Raw genomic sequence first — 24,725 nt, 5'->3', positions numbered from 1 at the left:
GTACAGTGCATGCTTTGCATACATAGAATCTTGGATTCAATTTTCATGAGTTTGCTAAAAGGGTTTCAGGTAACAGAGCTTGGGAAAATTTCTACCTAAGACCACACAGTGCTGCCTCCAGTCAAGAGCGCACAGAATTGGGGTAGATAGACCAAAGCAGTGGCACATACATTTTCATCAGTGTTGGTAGTTAGCCATAATTTTCTACTAGCCAGTTGTAAAGCCCAGTCCCACTATGATACTACAACAATATCATATGCATTTTCAAAACAGGTAACAGTTTCATTAGACTGAATGAAGTTAGATCTTAAAAACTCAGGCTTTATCTAAGCTAAGGAGCACATAAAATTATTATTTAAATATACAGTGCATTTCATAGTTTTCAGGGGGTTTTTTCCTTTCTAATTTTTCAGGATGATTTACTGTATAATTTGCATTAAAAGCTCAAATATTAAACAAACCTACATGTTCTAGAACTAGGTGCGGAATATATGTACTTTGGCCAATAAGACACCTAATAGAATTTCTTGTCCAAAGAAATGGATTTACAAAAGTGAAGCAAGAATGATTTTCCCCCCAGGAAGCAGGTGTTCTGGGGCACCTTAAAGATCAACAACTTTTATGACATGAGTTCTCATAGGCTAGAGTCCAATTCTCAAATATTCATATATTTTAGCTCAAAATAATTTCTGCCTTGTTAGCTGAAAAGTTGGCATACAGATCTAGTAGTTAGGGCTAAACTTCAATAGGGTAAATTTTACAAAGTGCAGCTCCCTTTTTTGACTCATGTGAATTGTCATAAAGAGGAGGTGTTTCCTCTGACCTCTCAGAACTCCTTCTGGAGGGGATACAGATATATAATGTAAAATTAATTTTATTTTTCCTGTTGTTTATTGATGCTAAAAAACCAATTTTACTGTAATTATTTCAAGTGTGGAGTACTAACCTATATTTCCATTCCAATAATTCAGAGATCTTACCTCTTGTGGACAGAAACAAGGGATTGTTCAAATAATTTGATGCAAGACGTTTCCTCTGCAAAAGATAACATGAATAGCATAGACTAAGACATTTCTTCCAACAACAACCAGGTCCAACTGAGAGGGCATGTTCAGGAGCTATCCACACATGGGTGTCAATAATATGCACATACATACTTTTTAAAAAGGGGATTCTATATCAGAGTGTTGGGGAGATCCCATAATTAAATTAACATGAGATTTCCTGGAGCAGTTGTGGTATTCTGTGTTAAATCTGTGGGTTAAACACAACTTCCTTCAGGAGCATTCCCGTTTTAGCAAGGAATTCCATGCAAGAGAATATATATATATGCTGATGTGAGAATCAGGGCCTTTTACAAAAGAAAAGGCAATATATACTGTTATAAATAAATATTTCAATGAATGTCAGCTAACATCATTATCAAATGTCAGCTTTAAATAGCCTAAAGAAACAGTGCCTTGTGTTTCATCTTCCCAAGTTCCTGGCATAAATGTGTTCTTTTCAAAAGTGGATTTTTAACGAAATTGTATTTTTAAAGTCCACAACGTATTTCACCATATGTTATGCCAGAAGCATGAAAAGAAGAAATGTACATAATTTGTATTTCCACTTCTCCAAAACTGCTAAGATTATATTTATGTCAGTCGCATACAAAAGAAATAAGTGATCCCATTACTAGTTCATTAGCTGTAACTGAATTAGATAAAACCGGCATCACAGGAAACATTTATTGAGGTTGCTTTATTGAACATGCAACATTCGTCAGAAACTACTGGGCTGGGGGGGGTACTTTTTAAAGTGTTTTCTACTTTCACTTGCAATTGCCAATCCCAATTTGAACCATTCCTTGGCGAATCAGAACAATGAAGTCTCCCTTCCCCCCTAAATCTCACTTTTCCTAAACAGTAGATGGTGGGATAGATTTAGCCTTTCCTTCCCCATGAAATAAGCTTGAGTTGTGGGTGGTAAACGCACAGAGCTAATGTCAAGATGCTACTGGGTTTAGAAATCCATGTCTATCCTATACATTTAAGCCAGTAGGAAACTGATCAGACTGTCGCGCTCCCAACCAGGGAAACACTGACAATGTAAGTGTTTCTCTCAACTGCTTCATAATACAATAAACCATGGCAACTATGCTGTTTTAAAGTCTTGTTTTGTAACAGGGACGTGCTTTTATTTTGTAATGGGAAACTACTGTGGTCACTCTAGCGTCACGTGAATAAGGACCAGAAGTGAAGCGGAATGAAAAAGCAACAAGACAAGAGACGTACCTCTGTTTCCAAAAGCCCACTGTAGGCTGGGTTGGCTGTGCTTCTTCTTTTCCTCTCCTGACGCTTACTTTGGATTTCTGTAATCAATTTATGAAACATTATCTCTGTATGTGTGTGATCATTTGAAAACAATTTTTTTCAGATACAACTCATTAGTCAGATGACTTTTGGCTTGTGGTCTGCTTAGACCTTATGTTTAGTTTCTAATGCTTGTCTGGGCAGCGGCCCTGATAATTTGTCAGATTTTGTGTTTGAAGTTATTTCTGAAATTCACAATATGGTTTAACGCAGCAGTCTGGAACCTCAGGCCTGAAGCCAAATATGGCCCTGAAGCCTTCTTTATCTGGGCCTTGCAGCTTTCCCAGGGCCACCCCTGCCGCCAGGTCACCCCCTTCACCAGCCTGCTCTGCACCCTCAGGTGCTTTTGCCTGGCTAGACTGTGTCCTTGAGATGGATGGAGGGGTGGGCATTTTGTAAGGCTGGAATGCCACCTACACTCAAAGGTAAGTGTTGCACCTCTTGCTCTCCCCACTTTTTGTCCCTGGCCCCATCCATGGCTGTTGTGCCCCCCAGGAGGTCACCCACAAAGGACTGTGGCCTTTGGGATGAAAAAAGATTCCACACTTCTGGTATAATGGCTACTAAATGAGAATCCTTTGATTATCAGACAGATTCACAGATGTCTAATAACAATTGGCATAGCTCAATACCTAAATTGTTGTTGCTGGCATCCGTCTGTCTCAAGAGACAATGGACTGCACCTCTGGGGGTGAAGTCAAACTGCTGCATTAGCAGCACCAAATATTGCACCCTGGGGAGCAATCCTGGGCAGTGTGTATGGAGGTCCTGGGCTACCCAGACAACAAGGCCTCATCTCAGCCCCACTGATGTGGTCCAAAGGAAAGCAGTGGAAGACGTTTGGCACCAGCTTGGCTGCAGGAGTTGACGGAAGGAGGTAGAAAAGGCGCCATACAACCGTCTTGGAGACTACAATCCAGATTTATGTAGGGTTTACCCTTTAGCCTTTTCTTCTCCTGAAGACAAGACGGCGAAGACCTGACTAGACAACTATATTAGAGGCTATATACCTCTGAATACCAGACATCGGGGTAAACAGCAGCGGAGGGCCCTCACCATCAGGCACTGCTCTTGAGCACCCAGAAGCATTTGGTCAACCATGGTTGGAGACAGCCTACTGGACCCTCCAATCCTTGTTTTAATTTACCAAGGCAATCCTTATATTCCTGGAGCCATAGCAGCTTGCAATCTTACAAGGATTCGTTTCTTTAAACAAAAACAAAAACCAGCAATACCCCAATAACAAATCACACTAAGAGCCCAACTAGTATCCTATTAAAGGGGCATCCAGACAAAAGAATTCAGTGATCAGAGCTATTAAGTTAGTTATAAGCTTTTTAACGCTTTGGACAACAAGGTCAGAATGAAAAGCTTCATTAACACTCAAGCCTCTATGCCCATTAACAAACACATCCTTCTCACAGTTTTGTATCTCGGCTGTTGCAAAAGGCACTGCAGGTTTTCTTTGTTTCCCTCATAGAGAAGGGGAAAGAAAGACTATAAATATCAAAGCTGAATTTGTAGACGTATTTGGTTCAAAACCTCACTTAGAAAAAGGTGAAGAAACCCAGATTTATGCCCCCAACTTACATCATTAAAATATAATATTAACACAGGCTAACTTTGAGGAGTTGCTTTGCTTTCTTCTTTGAAGCAGTGTGTAGGAGAGTTGTCATGTTTTGAGGAGTCACAGTGTTTGTGTATTCTAGTTGTAAAAGTACAAAAAGAGTTCAGATTTCTATAGGTAGCAATGGCTATCCCTCTTGCAAAAGCTGCATTCATATGCATGTAAGCGAAAACACCTGCAAGAAGGGCTAGACTTCTGCAAGGCATCCTGAACAGCAAGACTGGTAGCCTATATAACCAGTTTGCAATCAGCCGTACCAAATGTGTGTCAGTTGCAATGAAGTACTAAAAATATACAAGACTGTATAACGGCCATCAACTTTGCCTTTTTAGAGGTATTTTGTAAGAAGTGAAATGGTTGGAGTTTGTGAAGAGGGCAGATGTAGAGCATATCATGGCAAATGGAGGAAGGGATGAAATGTCTGAACCTGGCCTCCCATAGACCCTGTAAGGGATTGTGTCTTTTGAAATATGTTGTCATCAGAATGTATGGCAGCTGGCAGATGTCAACAGCTGCTGCTGCTGAAGCTGTTCAAGTACCTAATTTTTAAAAAAATCTTTAAGCCGCCCTGAGTCCCTGTTAGGGAAAAAGGATAGGTATGTATGTATGTATGTATGTATGTATGTATGTATGTATGTATAATAAATAAATGATGATGATAATGATACAAATGCAGGGATGGTGGGGACATTTGTAAGGCAAACTGGCAGGAGGTGCTTAACGCCTTCCACACCTGCCAAGTCTTCAGTGCAGATGTTATGTACCCACTAGGCACTTCCTCTTAGCTGGGTTTCTTCCAGTTTCAAAATCTGGCTGGGAAAATTTTATTACGGGGGGAACATTTGCAGGGGAGAATCAGTGAGCGAGCCACAAGTTAGGTGCTCCCGCCTTCCTGCTAATTCCTCCCCAGCAAGCGTCTCCCCCAGCACTTGCCTTGTGAGGAAAAACACATGATGGGGCCAGATTCAACCAACCCATTTCACTAGTGGGCTTCCCCCTCCTCTTTTCTCCCCACAACTCCCCCAAAGCTGCTCTAGAGGGTTGGGAGAACCCACAGGACAGCATGTGGGGCGAGGAGAGGAAAGATGGTTCCACCAGACAAGCAGAAATGCTTGTGCTGATGGTCTCCTGAAGACTCTGCTGAATGACCGCCGCCTGTTTCCTTGATTTCACAGAATGTGGACTTGCTGCAAGAAATGTCAGGGCTTCCCAGGGACAAGTGAAGTCTCAAAGGACTTGCCCAAATAGCAGGTCCCCCTGGTTTCCCCGGAGCCTCTCAGATTTTGAGAACTAGAGCATTTCTATGCTTTGTGCCTCTTCAGGGGAGAACTTGGTGAATTTAGTTTCTGCATTTGCTTTCTTCATATGGTGCTTGGTTTGGTTACACCGTTCCATGGGTCTTAAATAAGTTTGATGTATCTTAGATTTAGAGAGTTACTAAGTGACTGGCTACATGAGCTTGGAAATCCCATTCTCCACCTGATATTGATGACTGGGTAGTGGCATCTTGAGAACCAGTGATACATAGCTAGAGATGGGAAGGCCTGGGAAAAAAACTGGAAAAATTGGAAAAACAAACCAAGGTTTCCCCTGGTTTTTTTTAAATTATCCAAAGCCCCTTTTCCCCCCAGAAAAAATGGAGAGAAAAAAGTGTGCTGAATATTCAAACTATATCAAACTGTTTTTCCCAAATTTTCCGGGGGGAAACGGCTTTGGGGGGGGGAACGGAAAAAGGGGGGGGGAAACATGGGTTGTTGTTTTTTCAAATTTTTCCGTTTTCCCCCCCAGGCCTTTCCATCTCTAGCTATGTATATGTATCACTGGTTCTACACTAAGGTCTGGAGAGAAATTAAGAAAGACTTAGATATTTGGAATAGGTTAAAATTGTCCTGGACAGGAAGGATGGCCACGATTAAGATGAGCATTCTTCCGAGATTACTGTTTTTATTCCAGAATATCCCGGTAATTAGAGGTACGGCATGTTTTAAGAATTGGCAAAGAACTTTAGCTAAATTTATATGGCAAGGGAAAAGGGCAAGAATTAAATTCAAACTCCTCACAGATCTAAGAGAAAGAGGGGGTTTTGCAGTTCTGAACTTAAAACTTTATTATGAGGCCGCTTGCCTTTGTTGGATAAAAGAATGGGCCATTTTAAAAAACACGGATTTGTTGGATCTAGAGGGATTTAACATTAGATTCGGCTGGCATGCTTATTTGTGGCATGATAAAGGAAAGATCCACAGAGGCTTCTCTAATCACATCATTAGAGGCTCGTTATTAGAAGTTTGGAACAGGAACAAAAAGCTGATTGAAAGAGACACCCCTTGGTGGCTTTCACCAATTGATATCTTAACAACAAAAAAGTTAAATCTGGAATGTGAAAGATGGACATACGAAGATCTCCTAGTTAAATCAGAAAGAGGGTGGAAAATTAGACCGTACGAAGAGCTAAAGGATAAATTAACTGGATGGATACAATTTCACCAAATTAATGCGTTATGGTACGATCATAAAAAAATAGGAATGAGTGAAAAAAAGTCCAGGTACCAGGTGGAAATCTTAGAAAGTAATACTAAACTTTTATCCAAAATGTATAACCAACTGTTAGACTGGGATACTAAAGATGAAGAGGTGAAAGGAGTCATGGTCAAATGGGCCAGAGACCTTGGATATAATCTGGAGTTTGACAGATGGGTAAAACTTTGGAAGAAAGGTATGAAGTTCAGAGCATGTGCTGCTCTCCGAGAAAATATGGAGAAAATGATGTATCGTTGGTACATCACCCCGGCAAAACTGGGGAAGATGTATAAGACCGGAGACAGCACATGCTGGAAATGTAAAACTAAAGAGGGTAATTTCTTTCACATGTGGTGGACCTGTGACGAAGTGAAAAGATTTTGGGGACAAATTTATGATGAATTAAAAAGAATACTGAAATACACCTTCCCCAAAAAACCTGAAGCGTTCCTTTTAGGTATGATCAGAGAGGAGATCAAAAATGAAGACCAAACATTCTTTCAATATGCAATGGTGGCCGCCAGGATTTTGTTAGCGCAAAACTGGAAAACTTCCAATATCCCCACCGTTAGAGAATGGCAAATGAAATTATATGAATATATAGAATTAGCTAGAATGTCACAAAAAATTAGGCATCAAAAAATCGTTAAGTTTACGAACGACTGGAGTAAATTTGTAAGTTACATTGAAATCAATCTAGGTATTACCAAAATCACAGTGGGCAGAATCTAAAACCTGCGATGTAAAGAGCTGATATAATACAATCTGCAGATAAGCTATGAGTTTATTTTGCCTAAACTGAGATGGAAGGAAGTCAATTGAGTGATGTTATGTTGGTTTGTTTGTTTTATGTTTATAGGCGTTGTTGTTGTTGTTGTTGTTTGTTTGTTTGTTTGCTTTTCTTCTTTTCAGTCTTTTTTCTTTTTTGTATTGTTTGATGTCGTTTCCAAAATATCAATAAAAAGATTAGTAAAAAAACAAACAAACTATATCAAACTGCTTTTCCCAAATTTTCCGGGGGGAAACGGCTTTGGGGGGGAAACGGAAAAAGGGGGGGAAACATGGGTTGTTGTTTTTTCAAATTTTTCCGTTTCCCCCCCCCAGGCCTTTCCATCTCTATATGAAGGAGCATCTTGCACAAATTTAAAGGCATATGGAGTTTTGGCCACAATTGCTGTGACCTGATAATCCGATTCCTGCCCAGTTAAAGCAACCCCTCTAGTAGCCAGCTTAGACGCCTCTTTACTTCCAGATAGTTTTGTATCACCTAAAGGAAGAACATATTTAAAAAAACATCTTTGTTCTAATGTTATATTTAAAATCCATATCCATTCCCATTCCTATTTATTGTTATTGATACTGAAACATCTTAATAAACTACTGGCAGAAGAGAAAAATTGTCTTGGATGATTGCTGGTATTTTCAATGTAGCAATAGTCAGTGATATTATTCAGAGGTGCTCAAGCTTTAAATTATTACTCTTACTTTCCTGACATAAAAAAAGATTAGACGGGCAAGTTGTGGGATTATTATCTACATGATTTGTATTACGCAAGCCTCTTGGTAAAACTGTTGCTTTGTAAGTTCCATTTCAATCTCTTGCCATTAAAGGATTAGGGATGCTGATGACTTAGAACTTTCTGTAAACTGCTTTTAGATTTCCATTCATCAAGGCATGAAATCATTTTCCAAAATGCAGCTATAAAGTTCTGAGCCTTTCTGAGGAAAACAAACAAACAAACAAACAAACAAACAAACAAACAAACAGCAAGACCAATAGGAGGGGATCCTCACAAAGGATATGACTGCATTCTGAAGTGCTCTATTACCCCAGCTTCTTCACATTCTAGAAAATTTAAGTGATATTTTAAAAGAGAAGTTACACAATATGCTGAGTATGTGACAGAGGTGGATGTTTAATCACCAGCATGGGACGAGATCACAATGGTCACCCCATTCCTCTTGTGTCATGGTCCCAATGAAGCTTTGAAGAGTATCATTGAGATCATGATATGAGGGGAAAGGATTAAGCCCCCTTTACAACAGTCTTGATCTTGACTGACACACATGGATGCTATTTATTTTTTAAAAAACATCAGTCACATTAAAGGCCATCTTGGATTTGTTATATAGTATATCTTGGCTGTAGCTCTTTGCAGTATACTCTACACATTCCAGTCATGGCATTTTGTTGGTATATGTAAGCTACATTGCTGAACATCAGAGCAAGATCTTCAGCTGGCAAAGAACACACAATACTTTACTTCATGAGGACCAGCCCCCCCCCCACTTTTAATAATAAAGAGTCCAAGTTTCCAACCTTCATTGAGAAGTTGTTTTTCCCCCAAAACAGAAAACATTTTTGTAGTAATAAAAGCGTTCTTACCTTCCAAGTATTCTGTCGTAACCAGGCCTAATGCTACCATAAAGGCAATTTTCTAGAGAAGAAATAAAAAAATACATTACTTTGATTACTGCTGAAAGACCTCCAGTTGCACCATAGGGCTTTACAAATTCCTCCATTTGAAGACTAACAGCATGAACTCTTTAATAACTCAGGACCTTCATTCCTCTATAAAAAACCACAACATCTATGTTCAGATGAATTCCTCAAAGCAGTGTCAAACATGTGCAGATGGGTCAGAGTTTTGTTTTTGCGAAAGTTTGATTTGTACTGTACTACATTTGTGCATATTGTTTCATTGGTTTCCTGTTTCTATGTTTAAAAGTGAGCAGTATGGAAAATAAACTCTCTGTCTGATCCCAAGTACAGTGGACAAGTCTGGCCTATACATGTAACAGAATGAAGTAGTCAGACTGGATGTGAGGAGTGACAATTCTAACCCCCCCCCAAAAAAAAACCATGAAGAAACATGAAAGACTGGCACATCAGGGAGAAAAGCTGAAGCATAACCTGCTGCCTGTTGAATTAAGTGTGGAGAGATTTTTATTTAAGAGGAGCATTCAAAAATCTGACCTCACCCCAACCACCAGCTGTTGGGTTGCCATATTTTGAAAAGCAAACAAGAAGACACATTTGCTGACTTCTACTTTTAACTGTGGATCGCTATGACGACTCTACCCATGAAAAAAAGGACATATGGCAACCCTAGCAAGACTCGTTTTAAATATTCTCTATTGCAGAATGGAATATGAAAATCTGAGTCTAGACATTTATACCACTGGATAATTGACAAGCAGTTTTGGGGAAGTTCAACATGAGCCTTCTCAGAAAGCAAGAACTTGACTTGCTGTCTTTGGACATTACAGCTCACGTCTCATATGAAGGTATACCAAAGAAATTGGTTCTATGTCCAGAGTACATAGAATAAGCACCAGTTCCAACACTGGTGACTGGCCACAAACTGGTCCGTGAGGGGGAAAGAAGATGGTGGCCGAGGTCACTGAGAGGTAGGTGCTAATGTACTTGCAAGACCCCTGGATTCTGAGCTTTCATTTTGGGGGAGGGGGAGGAATGAGTCTCTAACCCTCCTAAAATTAAAGCTATAAAGCAAAATGTGCAGCCGGTTAGGGGCAACCAACCTATTGATCCAGCCATCTAATGCAGATGGAGAAACAATTGTAACCTGCACTCAGTGACTCAGTAGACTGAGTCACTCAGTAGACTATGGATTAATGTGTGAAGAGCTATGACCTTTTTTTAAAAAATAAAAATAAAAATCAAAAGACTCAGGATGGTGTGATAACCATGGCAAAATCTGAACATTTGCTGCCTTGAACCAACTTTATGGAAAATCTATTTCTGCAAACATGCATTGCCCAAAGAACTGCCTCTCTGTATTGACTGCATCAAGTCACAGTGCCTTTAATAAAGTAAGATTAAAGCACAGATGAGGAAGGACTTTTCTATGGAAGGTTATTAGCACAACAAAAAACTCAGGTGGGGATAAAGCTGGCACTTGGCAGAGTGTCTGCCTGTCTCTGTCTTTTGTGGTGAGGGTTTTATCCCCAACCTGATACTGCAAGTCTGGGGCAAAAGGAAGCACCACTTGTGCACTTTCTTTGCTTGATGGAGGGGCAGCAGCACCCAACATGCCTGGCACATCTTTCTCAATGATGACCAAAGAGGAGCCAGCCTGCTGTCTGGACCTAGCCCTCCACTACTCAAGGGGAAAGGAAGACTTAACAACCTAATTAAAGAAAAATGTCGTTCATTACACCAATTAAAGGATCACCTAGCACTTTGGCTGCGATAGCACAGTCCCTGGGTGGCTGCCTTAGGAGGCCCTGGATCCACCGTCTTCCTCCAAATCCAACTCAAACTCCTACATTAGCTGCTTTGCTGTTTTCAAACAAGGTTACTGCCTACCAATTCTTTTGCTTTTGAATGCCAAGCTTTCTTGATCTATATTTCTGAATTCTGTTCATACTAAATATATCAATAAATGCCTTAAGGAATCTGCAGTACTTCTCTCTTTGCATAGTTCAATAAGGATTTTTTTTTTAAAAAAAGACAACAACATTTCACATTGTAATTATATGTTCTAGTTGTCGTTACATGCATTTACACTAATTACACAGTTAGTTCTAATTACACTAATTGCATAAATGCATGTTAATCAACTAAAGCTTACTCAAAGAACAAAATAAATTAACCCAGAGCCTTATAATACATACTTTTTCTTTAGTGCACAAAGAAAGCAAGACAGAAGCAGACCTCATGCTTACGCCCCAAGTCTGCACTGCCTGATAACCATACGGTTCTTCTAGCAGAACTGTTCCTGTTAAGTCATCAGTTCCACTTTAATATGCAGAAAGGAATAAAAAACTAATTTGAAAATAAAACTGATATTAAAATACCTTCTTAATCTCCAATTGTGTCTCCCAACCACACCCTGGAATGCTATTTCATGCAAGGCCAGAGAATATGTATTCTTTAAAATGACTATTAAATCAGCACAGACTGGTGATCCACACAAAAAAGAATGGCATCTCAGTGAAAAACACATCTCATACCTGATGCGAGTGAATGAACTGAAGGGGTCTAGGGATCAAAAACACAAAGGCAAATATGAGGGAAATGGTTTACTTACTTAAACTACAATGAGGGGGAAGGCTGGTTTTCAGAAAGGTGGGTGAAGATGAGCATTGTTATGGCAACATGTGATGGGTAGGTTGGCTGTGTTTGTTTAGGCTCCATTTATACCATGATTGCATAACTACTAGGCAAATCCTCTGGTCTCCCACACTGAACAACTTGTATCTCTCTAACACAACCAGTTCTTTCAAGATGAACAGCCACACAACTCATCCCCCAGTGGCTTTGTTTACAGAAATAACAGGAAATCAAAGCTCAAGACTTGGAGATTTTTAATGTTCAGATAAGCAACCATGTAACAGAATATATCTGGGGCAGTTCATTTTGAAATACATAAGTAAGTAGAATTTGACATCAACTCAAGGGGAAATGATATATAAGCAGTGCATTTTTGGCTTTTTAAAAAGTGAGAAGCCAGTATTCAGATATGGATAAAAGTGCTTTGGATGCCAGCAAAAAATAGCTGCTGTGGGCAGAAAAAAGAGGTGTTGAGGCTCTGAACCAGTGTGGACTGAGCTGAGCAGATTTCTTACATGTCTAATGGACTTAAATTAAGTGAGTCACGTTCTTTTACGTGAGGCATGTCCTTTTGTGTGCTCTTTTCTATTTGATAACTCTTCACCAAATACAATATTTTACTTTAATGAAGCAGTTGAGAAGGGGCCCAGTGACACGGCCATTCAAAACAGCAACAGTGTCAGTATCCTATAAGAGGTATAAATCTACAGTGAATGGCTATGTAAAAAGTGGAAGGAGTGCTGAAACAGGAAGGTTGTGCATGTACGAAAGGCAGACAATCATCTGGAGGAAGGTTGCTTTGAGGACTAAATGAAGTGTTTTGAACAGCCATAAAGATCTAGATAAACACTGATTAATACTTTACTGTGATTGTCTGAGGGTGGAACTCAACTTCCCCTTCTCTACCCTGCAGCCTCCCCACATGCCCCCCAAAAAACTACTCCAGAGAGCTGGGGGACCCTCTGCAGCAAATCTGGGGAGGTGGCAGAGAGGAAAGGGAAGTTATGTTGCAGGAATACTTTTCACATTAAGAGCTCCTTTGGATCTTGGAGATTTTTAAGCAAAGGTTGGATGGTCATCTGTCATGGATGCTTTAGTTGAAAGTCCTACATTGCAGGGGGTTGGACTAGATGGCCCTCGGGGTCCCTTCCAACTCTACAGTTCTATGATCAGCTGGTGTCTGCTCATGCAGTGCTGAGCATCATCTATTAAGAATTTTTACTAATAATGAAAATAATAGAACAGAGTTTACAATCCACAAGACCAGGGTGGCTAACCTGTGGCCCCTTCAGATGTTGTTTTAGTCCAGCTCCCATCAGCCAGCAGGGCCAATGGTCAGGAATTATGAGCGCTGCAGGCCAACGCCATTGGCAGGGTCACAGGTCAGCCACCGCTGCCATCAGAAGAACATAAAGAACAAAGAGTTACCCAAGACGGTAAGCAATAAATCCTGTATTATAGTCATTTCTGGTGTTACTGTTCCATGAAAAAAATAAGAATAAATTGTTGGTGTTGGACAACAAATGCAGTCGTCCCAATTTTATGGACAAGTCTTATGTGTAAAGTATTTTTTGCTGACAGAGGAAAAAATGAGCACAAGTCTGTTCTGTCTAGGCGATGTTCCAAAGACAGCTATTAATATTATTCAACTTGAGTAATGACAATTGGGTTCAATTCTACTATCTCCTAGAGTACTCTGAAATGCTCTTGCATATCTCATAGCATTAGGTCCCATTTTACTATTTACTACCTGTAATTTTAAAAGTATTATTTCCAAGAAGTTCTACAGGTCTGTTTTCTGAGAGCAGGGGAATTGTTTTGCCACAAGCTTATTAGCTTGCAGTGAACTCTACACTAAAAATCAGGCGTGTGGAACATCTTGCAGAGAAACTGAAGTGGCATTAATAGTTGTAACACCAGGTCTATATGTATGCAGCCATGTTGGCTGCATCACAGGAAGCAGGCAGGGGGAACCTGTGGCCATCAAAATGTTGCTGGACTCCAACTCCCATCAGCCCCACTTAGTCTGGCCAATGACCAGGAATGAGGAGAACTGCAGTTTGCTAACACCTGGCATGGGGTGGGGAGTCACAGGTTTCGCATCTCTGACCTAAAGCGCCACTTAAAGCTTGATATTATTATTATTATATTAATAATCAAGTCCTACCCTCCTCTCCGCATTTGCAAGCTATTCATTGAACCTTGTCTTATCCATCTAGATGGCTTGCAAATAATCAATATTACAGAAAATTCGCAGTGAACAATGAAAAAGAAGCCCATTTATCCTTGCACTTGCTTCCCGTTGCTTCTTATAACGATAAGAGTGTGACATGAAGCATTTGTCATACAGTAAGTAGAAACTGATTGCTTATTCTTTTTTGTAGCCAATTTTCCTCGGTGCTGCACAAGTTCATAAAACACCTTAAAAGTCCCTGTACAGGCCTGCCCACGCACTACGATCTTCAGAAGAGGTCCTCAGGAACCCAGCATACCTTTTCTGTGGAGACACCTGGCTTGCAAAACAGCTGCCCCTCCAAAATGAGGGAAGCAGAGACGTCATTAATTTTAGGCACTGGCTAAAAAGATACTTGCTTGCCCAGACTTTTTCTGATTATTAATACTCAGTCTTGCACATTATTCTGGTTCTGTAGATGTTATTATATTCATGTTTTAGGTTGATTTTACAAATTATTTGAATATTATTATTATTGTTAATCACACTGGATTTTAAAAATGTGTTTTACACAAATATGTAAGTAAACACAGATCAAATGGGCACTTTCATTACTTTGTTAAAACACAGAACTATAACACTTAACTAAGGCTAGTAAGGACAAACTGCTCTGGGCATATTTTGTGGGTTTTGTAACAAACTGTATTTTGCAAAAGGTATAAATAAAACTAAGGCAAGCATGTTGCAGCTCCTGCCGCCGCCCCCCGTCAGTAAATAAGGGACTATATGCTCTAAAAGCAGCAGCTTAACCTTTGGACTGAGGAGACGTTCTGTGAGCTTCTCTATGTATATGAAATATCACGTTTATAAAGAAAATAAGATTTTGTTAACCTCTGGACTTTCCTCTTTTTTCTTTTTGGTAGCAGGGGGTCCCTGAGCTGACTCTTCAGGAGCTTTCTTTGTCTCCACTTTATTCTCTGTTTGGGTTTGAACTTGAGGCTGAATGATGATGACCTGCAAAACAAATGGGTGAATGAAAAGAAGATTGCTCCACAGTCTGAAAGGGATTCAATTTTTCAAACAGAGAAACAGAATCTTCAAATAAAGGGCTCCTTTGTCAACTACTTTCTTGCAGAGACAATAAAATCATACAGCAGGCATATTACGATCTGGAGACTCTCTTGTCAGAATCTTTACAAATATTATAAACAAGAGAGGCACCGTTCTCAGAGACTGTTCACTTACACCTAGTTGATTCAATCACTTGGCACGTCTCAGAATGGTGGTCCACGTGGTCTCCCCGCAACACAGAAGTTGCCAGAACTGGGGTCTCCAGCCTGATTTTTAATATTCCAAAAGGAAATGGTAGAATAGTTTCCTTTTTAAATCTAGCATCTCAATCTCTCTCAGGTCCCTCTTTTTCTAGCCTATTAATTATGTCCTGGTCCACAATAACACAATTCCATGGCATGGTCCACAACAACACAATTTCAGCTTATCCTTTGCTTGTTTACTCAGAAGCAAGTCTCACTGAGTTCAGCAGAGCTACATAGGAGTGCAAATTTATCTCTGTGTTTGAGAAAGACAATTATTACTCCTGTAGCATTAACAGGACTTTCTATACCAAGTATGAAAAAACTGCTAAGAGAGGTCATCTAGAGTGATGAGGTGGGTGTCAAGAGGAAGACGGGACTCTGCTATGTTTTTCCTTTCCACCAGACACCAGTGCAACAGTCAGTAATGGACTAGATGAGGGTGAAAAAAGCAACCCAAACCCTGCCTCCATCTAGCAAAGGTGGAACACATTCTATGTTTACACGATGGCCACATGCAATCACATTCCACATGGAAAACAAGGGGTGAAGCTACAAGTGGGCTTCTTGTTGCTCTTCACCCTCCTCCAGATCCCCAAACACTCCCAAAATCTCCTGTGGAGAATTAAGAGACCTTCTGGATAAATTTTTGGAGGCACACTGGGAGAGAGGCAGGACAGGGAAGAAGAGAGACTGGAAGTTCCATTGCCCAAGCCAATTGCCATTCAACAAGTGTATGGGCATCACTGGAAGTCACCCAAGATGCAGAGCTTAGGAGCCAGCTCATGTAGTGCCTATGACCAAGAGTGTGTGCCATCAACTTTGGCTGGCATGTCAGCTGCACACACTGATAAGAAGGAACTTGCTGCTTTGGTAGCTTCTTGACTTGTCTACTGTAATGTGTACATTGTGGGTTTGCACTCAAAGACAACTCAGAGCATTTCGTTAATGTAGAATAAGTTGGTCTGATGGTTGCCTAGTTCCAATGGCTTCCACTTAAATGGCATGGGTCTTGGATATACCCATGTGGACCTGTCAGAGAACTAAGGTTTATTGAGGAGGACTGATTATGGGGTCCCACCACAGGGCAGAACAATATTTTCACTCACTGGTAATCAGCCACTATTCCCTTGGACAGAAATACAGAAATTGTTATTGTTTTACTGTTGTATAGTTTTACTTGATTTCACTGGTTTAAACTTTTACTTGATGCTGCCTTCAGGAGTGTAAAGTTGAAAATCAACCATTATACTGAAGTAATAAATTGTTTGATTTAAAAAGTTTGACTTTCTATGTTAACAACCTAAGGGAAATTTGTGTAAAAAGATGCTGTTGTTATATATATATTAATCTACACTGTGCAGCTGATTGACTGAGCTGATGTTGAGGTACAGTGTGTTCTGCTGCTCAGAGAACTAAATACTTTGCAGTCTAGCTTAAAATGCAGAAAGGAAAGCTGTCAGACTAGCTGAAATTAAACTTCACAAAGGGAAAGGTGAATACTGAGACCAGATTGCAAGAATGAAACCATGGGCAATGGGGCTGAAGGAAGGGTACTGAGAAAGAGAAACCTAAAAGGAAGGTGAGGAGAGAAAAACGCTTGAGAAAAGCACATTTGTGTCGGAAAACTGACACAAAACTGAGTTACTCAGATGGTGAGCTCTGAAGAAACATTATAGCAGTTAAGGTCATAAGGGAGTATATGGTACATAAAGTAAGGGAGCTACAGAAGGACTAAGGATGATGCACAAGAGATGCAATGGCTAAGTTTAGTATCTAGACCCCGGGAAGAATTCTGCCTATAGTGCCTGCAGCATTTTGAGTTGACGACCCCAGCAGGGGAACCATGCCCACAAAGCAGCATCACACCCTATACATTTGAACCAAATAGCAAAGCCTATAGCTATAGAGCTGGTCTCTGATATTTGAAAGCTGGACCATAAAAACGGCTGATCACCGGAGAATTGATGCTTTTGAATGATGGTGCTGGAGGAGACTCTTGAGAAGAGAAGACTCCCTGGAAAAGACCCTGATGTTGGGAAAGATGGAGGGCACAAGGAGAAGGGGACGACAGAGGACGAGATGGTGGGACAGTGTTCTCGAAGCTACCAGCATGAGTTTGGCCAAACTGAGGGAGGCAGTGGAAGACAGAAGTGCCTGGCGTGCTCTGGTCCAGGGGGTCACGAAGAGGCGGACACGACTAAATGACTAAACAACAACTGATATTTCTATCATCTTGTCTCCCAAAACAAACATCCAATCCTGCACTAGTACATGGATAATTTAAATGGTTATTATTTTCCATGTGTTTCCTGAAGAGTTCACACAGCTTCCTGTACTTTCACTAGAAGAGTGGTGGGGAAAGAGTTTTTGAAATGCAGCTAAATATATCAGACCTGTGCTCTTCATGCAGTTAGTAAACCTGCAATAAGAACGGCAGTTCAATAATGAAACTTACCTTGCTGTCAGCGCTGATGAGGAGTGGTTGCACTTTAATGCCGTCATTGACCACTGAAACAGTGGCACTGGTGTTGATAGGAACTGCATTGTTGGGGGATGTGGAGATGATGGCGTAGGCCACACCTGTGGTGCTCAGGGGCGCTGACACAGTTGTTGTAGACTCAGTGACACTTTGTGATTGGCTGTTGGGTGTCTGTACATGGCTAACAGTATTATTGGCAGTGGGGAGGGCGGGTGTGGGGTTTTTGATGCTGACTACAGTTGCCTTTTGGAACGCAGAAGGTTGTTTGGAAGGTTGGTCTCTGCATGGAGATATAGGGAGGCTGTCTGGAATCAGGGTCTTTGGCCTAACCTGCAGGGAAGAAAAGACCATGTTCAATTCAGTTTTAAAAGAATAGGGAAGAAAACCAGAGATAGTGCAGGTGATCTGGGCCCATGGCAGTGGTTGTGGTTGTTTTTAATATCAAAGCAGCAGCAGCATAGAGTTGCTACTTTGATTCAGGAAGTGAAATTGGGGAGGAGTGCTTAATCCCTTTCAACTGTGCTTTTCTCCTACCAAATAGTTTCCGGGCCCAATTCAAAGCGCTGGTTTTGACCGATAAAATCTTAAACGGCTCAAGACCGCAATATCTCAAGGACTGCCTTTCCCCGTATGAACTGACCTGGCCCCTGCAAGCATCATCTGAGGCCCTTCTTCATGTGCCTCCTCTGCAAGAGGTCCAGAGGGTGGCAACACAACGAGAGCGGACCTTTTCTGCATTGGCACCCTGCTTGTGGGATTCTCTTCCCAGCGAGGCTCACCTGGTGCCTTCATTACATAGCTTTAGGTGCCAGACGAAAATATTATTTTATTAGCCAAAGGCCTGGGAGAAGAGCAATCTATGGCCTTTAAACCTATGTTTGCTTTTGCTATTATAGTGTGTATTTTTGTGTTTTTATATTGTGAATTGCCCTGTGATCTTCGGATGAAGGGCAATATAGAAATTTTAATAATAACAAGTCACCCACCCACCTAGGAGCTGCTCTTATTGACCACAGCAATCTTACTAAAGCTAAGCAAGACAGGGAACTCTGTGTCACATTCAGTTTGGTTTTTAGAGATTATGGTTCAGGCAGTATCCTCTCCAATAGCTCACGGGCACAGCAATCCAAACCATGGGACAAATTATTCTGGCATAATCTACTCTTGTCCCAAGTTCCGTTCAGAAGCAGGGGTACCGCTGGCTGAGCCCCCCAAATCTGGTAGAGGGAAAACAAGCCTTTGAAATAGTTTGACTTACAGCGCCCTTTCTGCCAGTGCAATTTCTGCTGTGTCCACTGGTCATATGATTAAGCTGAACAGAGTTTAGAATAGGGGCAAGTCTCCTCCTGCCCTTTCCCACCCGCTCCACTATACTGTCCATGACTTACCCTAGCCTTGGCAGAGGGGGATGAGCTCCTGAGCTGGGATGGAGGACATATGCCAGTGTATCTCTGGCTGAGCCGGGATGGGTGACTTCAGCTGGCGTGGCCCTGGCTGACCCCATGCTCAGCCAGAAATACACCTATTCCAAACTCTGCTCATCCCATCAGATCTTGAGTTTGTATTGCTCCTGAAAGCACCAATTCTGCTCCTGCCTTGACCTACAAGCAATTTGAATGTTCCTCACTGCGGGGAAGAGGAGAGTTTCCTTGCCCACAGAAAACCAACATATCTAAGAGAAGATTGCATTTATCTCACTGATAAGTTCTGCTAATGCATTGAGATTTTTCCACCTGGGGAAGCATCCAGACATTCCTGCAACTTAAAAGTTGTATGGTCTAGGAATGAATTTAAAACTTGATCCTCACGAATGTACAAATCAGCTGCAGGATTTCTCCCGCCCCTTAAGCCATAAGTCTTGAGCCTTGAAGGATACTAAGCAAAGATCTTTCCTTTATGTATGTTATGAGTTTATGACAAAAAGCAGATTGCTTAGGTTTGAAGGGCAGTAAATGGGTGCTAGATTTCACTTTTTATTTGTTGCAAGCTACAAGCCACTTCTGAGACCGCTGGAGATAGGAGTCTTTAATGCAAGATGGCTTTCCAGAAAAGGGGGGGGGGACTTTGCCAAAATTTGAGAATGTGCCAAGAAGTAGTAGCAGCAGCAGCAGCAGCCTGCATTCTACAAATGAGACATTAAAATGAAGGTCTCCAAGGACAGCATTCTGATGATATGATACCTTCTACTGGTGTAATTAATGCCATCCTGTCAACATGGCTCTAAATTAACAATGTGTTAAGCATCGCGTCAAGATTAAGCATAAATAATTTAATGTGTTACATAGTTAGCTCAACTTCTATTCCTTCCATTCCAGCTGCCATATTGCACTTGTCAGTTCTTGCACTCCCAGTCTTTGGGAATAAAGCTCTCAGCACTGTCATTTCCCAATAATCTGGTATTGAAAACAGCTGTCCGTGTCATTACCCCAAAGGCTTTGAATTTCAGCAAGCAAAAGCAGCTTTTAGCTGCTGAAGCTTGAAGAAAATAAGCAAAAGATGATGTTCCAGGCCACCATGCAGCGGGAGGGCCTTTTTGCAGTGGCCTAACACTACAGCAGGTAGGTGATTCCAGTAACCCATCGCCCAAAAACGGTTTTGGCATGGTAAAAATAAAAAGATGGTGGCATCCACGGGCTGTCATTCTTTATTAATTTTGTGTTATCCTTACCACCAAAGTTCTTGCCACAGTTTTTCCTATTTTATCTCCCACTATGTCAGTGCTCTCAACTTTGTCTCTTACATTTCTACTGTTCAAAGCCACCGGACTGCTCCTCTCTTAAAAGACTTTTCTTATTCTCTCCTGTTGCCCTTTTAATAAATAAGACTCCTTCCTCAAACCTCTACACCTTTCTGCTCTTCCTTCGCTTGACTGTCTTCCCTACTGTCAACATGTAGATTCCAAGATCCCTGGAGATAAGAGCCTGTCTTTTCTGCTTGTGAAACTCTCTTAAAGCAGCACTATATAAATAATAAAAATTGATGGAAAAAATCTTGGCTGAGTGCAGAGCAAAGGCAGAGTTCAGTTTATATGTGACATATCAGGAATGTGCAAAACAGTCAAATCCTGCCCTCAGTAGTCAGAATGGAAGCCTTAACCTTTGACTTCCTTGCCTCAGTGCAGTATAGTATGAATTTAAAAGTCCATTAGAGATAATAGAACAATTAATTCTGCATTAAGCTGCATTTATAGCAAAGCACTGTGAGCGTTGCAATTAGGTTTGACTTAAAGTTACTTTTGTTGTAGCCTGTTTAAATGCACAGCATTTCACCATGTGCCACTGTATACTAAATGTACATAGCATGATTTCATACCAGTGTTAAACAATGCCAAATTAAGTGTTCTTATTCAAAATGAAGGATTAAGCTAAGGCAACACTGGGTCTTTTCTGCCCCCTTGTGATAACTCAGCAGAATTACGTAGCCCTCACAGGCTTCTCCCTACCTAATCTGAAACTCACTTAATATGGAAGTTAATTCATTTTTACAAATAAAAAATAATACTGCCTTGCTAACTGTGCCCCATGCACAAGTTAAAGAAACAATTAAACAGTTGCCTACAGGCCACAAGAAATGAACCCCTGACAGAACATAGAACAAGAAACCATTATCCCACACACTACTTTAATCTCCACATTCTCCAGCAAAACATTAAGCATTTAAACAGACAATTAAAGGATTAGGGTTTTTTATTTTAAAAAATGCAGAAAAAATGCTAAGCAGTATATACTGCAAAAATGTGCTAGATGATGATAAAATACAAAGTACAGGTTAAGTACATAGCACCAACCATTACCATTCATGGAACAAATTATTTGCAACAATTAGGGGGTCAGACAAATATTCCTTACACACCAAGAGAGCTTGGTGCTACAGCAACATGCACAAGTCCAAAACACTTTGATAACAGAAAGTTAGCAAATCCAACAAATTTTATTCCTAGATAAAATTGTGTTATATGGTAACCTCTCATATTATTAAATACTTCTTACTAACATCAACTTTCAGGCTGAGTTTAGATGTGATGCCAAATCACAGATGGGCATTAAATGAAGAGCCCTTGGGTTTGCACACTGATTCCCTCCTAACATCTAATTTCACTGCAAAATTAGAATCCTTCTTCCTTCCTATTGGAACAGGCCCCATATGTTTTTATGCTGAAAAAGCCCCCCTTGGTTTATACTCGAGTGAGGCGGCCGGCAGCAGTGGAGGGATGAGCAGCCCAAAAGGGCTCCTTTTTCGCCGCTCGTCCCTCCGCCGCCACCCGCCTCTTGCAAGGGCAGGCCCAGGAGCTGCAGTTGGGAGAGGGGCTGCGCTGTGCTGTGCCTCTCCCAACCGCGGCTCCTATGCCTGCTCTTGCAAGCGGCAGAGGCGGGCAGTGGAGGGACGAGCACCAAGAAAGTAGCCCTTTCGGGCTGCTTGTTCTTCCTCTGCTGTTGCACCACCACCAGGTTTGTGGTGTGGTGAACCAGCTTATACTTGAGTCAATAAGTTTTCCCAGTTTTTTGTGCTAAAATTAGGTGCCTCGGCTTATATTCGGGTCGGCTTATACTTGAGTATATATGGCAAGTGGCACCCTATATACCCACTGGTGGAGGAAGAGGGGGGCAGGGGGAGCACCCCCCCAGGCAGCATGATCCCAGTGGGGTTCCATCGTGGCTGCCCCCCCATGCCGGGTGCCCAGGCCCCGCAGGCAGCGCGCCACGCCCCACGCCCCTTTGGGTGGCACGTACCAGCCCCGTCCCCGCCTGCTCTCCGCCCCTGGTTCTGGAGCATGAAGCTCTGCCACTGTATATACCCCAAGAGGGCATTATAAGGATTGGGAGAGAAGGGAGAGCAATAAATAGAAATGTGTTCTTACAACTGCTGAACATAATGCAATTAGTGTGGGTTTTGCTTTTCTGGAGAAAGCAAAATATCATTTCATTAGTATATGACAGATGTCAAACCTCTATTGAATTTATGTATATAATGATTTCAAACATAGTATGTTGTAGCTCAATTTGTTTTGACGCGGGTGGCGCTGTGGGTTAAAGCCTCAGTGCCTAGGACTTGCCGATCGAAAGGTCGGCGGTTCGAATCCCCGCAGCGGGGTGCGCTCCCGTCGTTCGGTCCCAGCGCCTGCCAACCTAGCAGTTCGAAAGCACCTTCGGGTGCAAGTAGATAAATAGGGACCGCTTACCAGCGGGAAGGTAAACAGCGTTCCGTGTGCTGCGCTGGCTTGCCAGATGCAGCTTTGTCACGCTGGCCACGTGACCTGGAAGTGTCTGCGGACAGCGCTGGCTCCCGGCCTATAGAGTGAGATGAGCCCACAACCCTAGAGTCTGGCAAGACTGGCCCGTATGGGCAGGGGTACCTTTACCTTTACCTTTATGTTGTAGCTCAATTTGTTTTGATGCCTCAGAAGCTGAAAATAATCAAAATCTCAACAATATCTATATTTTGATGCCCAGCGGGAAAGAGCACATTGGAAGCAGAGCTTTCCTAAACTGAGCTTTTGTTTGTTTGTTTGTTTATATGGAGGGGCATGTGCTCTATAGCTGCAGAGAATTGGCTCCATTCACACATCACAGTAAACTATAGTTAATGGTTTTATGTGAATGTACCTATCTGGGCTTCTAGCATGCAGAGGAATGAAACTATGATCTTGCACTCAGAAGAACATACGGTGTCTAAACCACAGACTGTGGTTTGTTTTACTGAAACAAACCATGATCAAACCATGAACGTACAAACTTGGGTACATACCATGATTTATTAACACTAAATCAGGCATTGTGGTTTTTTTCACCCCAGATCTATTAGGGAAGAACAAAGTGGATGAGATCCATTTATGCGTGGTAAGCCATGGTTTATCACAACGTCTATTTACATTAGAATGTCTATCTTTTCAAAATCAGCCTATTATATATTCTCATGGGGGTAAGTATGCTTAATCTACACATTAGAGCAAAACATCACACCTACAGAACAAGGTAAGAACCAAAAAGCCAGGTAACATCAATATCAGTGTCATCCACTGTCCTCAAAGATATAAAAGCTTTTCTAAAGAGGTTGATTTTTACCAATTACTCAAAAGACTCCAAAGAAATGCCTATGTGAAATTTTCTAAGCAAGGCAACTCATAGGAAGAGCACTACAACTGGAATAGTCCGGCTTTTTATAACCACTGATGCAGATGTCTCAGTTGCTACAAAGGGTCCAAACCCAAGTCTTTTGAATACCCAAGTCTTTTGAATACAAGCGCAAAACTTTTAACTGAATGTTAAAAGAATGTACCTCTTGTATGACTCTTGAATGTTATGACTGGAATCTAATTAGCCACAATATTTTCCCTTTACATCTTATGAAAAGGAATTGCTCGTTATCATACAAACAGGCTCTACGACCCGAAACTAATTGTTACAGAAGATCTTACAGCCTCCTTTAAAGACTGAACCTTAATCGCAACCCACATTTCCTTCTGACAATCCTTGCCATTGCTAACTAAGGGGCTATTAGGGAGCTGACCCTATGCTGAACCTTCAATGTATTTGCACAAGTTGCCACAAAAGTGGCCACGGTTTTAAGAGTGGCAGTGGAACTATAAATGCAGAAATGGCTAGTAGAATACTAGTAAAACTCCACCAAAGGTATTTTCAGAACCCTCTTGGAGGTCACAACTCACAGGTTGAGAAACGACGCTCTTAAAGCCTGCCATGCGCTGATCATCACTGAACCACTAACCACCATTTTTGAAATTGTGGGGAGCCAGTGCTGACAGTTGTGAGCTACATGCCTGCCATGCGTGGAGAGATGCACCCAAACTTCCCCTGCAGCCCAGAATGAGGCAGGGGCCCTAAGCAGGCCGTTGCTTGGCTGTGAATCTCCATGACTTTGCATAGGGCAAACTGCATCGTTTTCAGGTAAGCGTGGCAAAGGGGTCTGAAAATCCTCCTGTGGCAGGCTGCCTATCTCACAAAAGGAACTGCCATTGAACCTGCATGCTTCAGGATGAAGCCTCATGAAACACTTTTGGCTTTCCCCCTCCTCTTTGTTGTCTTGTCTGACTATCCCTCACTGGTGAGAGCCAGTGTGGTGTAGTGGTTAAGAGCGGTAGTCACGTAATCTGGGGAACCGGGTTCGCATCTCCGCTCCTCCACATGCAGCTGCTGGGTGACCTTGGGCCAGTCACACTTCCCTGAA

The 24,725-nt window shown here is 41.6% G+C and overlaps 1 protein-coding gene across 6 annotated transcripts in view; it reads right to left on the bottom strand.

Moving 5' to 3' along the window:
* Nucleotides 1–24,725, bottom strand: part of PHF21B (PHD finger protein 21B) — a 188,218-nt gene that overhangs the window by 12,105 nt on the left and 151,388 nt on the right. For all 6 annotated transcript variants that reach the window (XM_053387614.1, XM_053387616.1, XM_053387619.1 and 3 more), the window contains 5 exons: nucleotides 17,520–17,873; nucleotides 14,640–14,762; nucleotides 8,885–8,936; nucleotides 2,277–2,353; nucleotides 981–1,035 (listed from right to left, as the gene is read on the bottom strand). In XM_053387614.1, the coding sequence (XP_053243589.1) occupies nucleotides 981–1,035; nucleotides 2,277–2,353; nucleotides 8,885–8,936; nucleotides 14,640–14,762; nucleotides 17,520–17,873 (661 nt within the window). The remainder of the gene's footprint in view (nucleotides 1–980; nucleotides 1,036–2,276; nucleotides 2,354–8,884; nucleotides 8,937–14,639; nucleotides 14,763–17,519; nucleotides 17,874–24,725) is intronic.

Source organism: Podarcis raffonei, chromosome 5 (assembly GCF_027172205.1).
Source record: "Podarcis raffonei isolate rPodRaf1 chromosome 5, rPodRaf1.pri, whole genome shotgun sequence".
Lineage (NCBI taxonomy): Eukaryota > Metazoa > Chordata > Lepidosauria > Squamata > Lacertidae > Podarcis > Podarcis raffonei.
The sequence above is the reverse complement of the archived record's forward strand: the minus strand, read 5'-3'. Positions and strand labels throughout refer to the sequence as shown.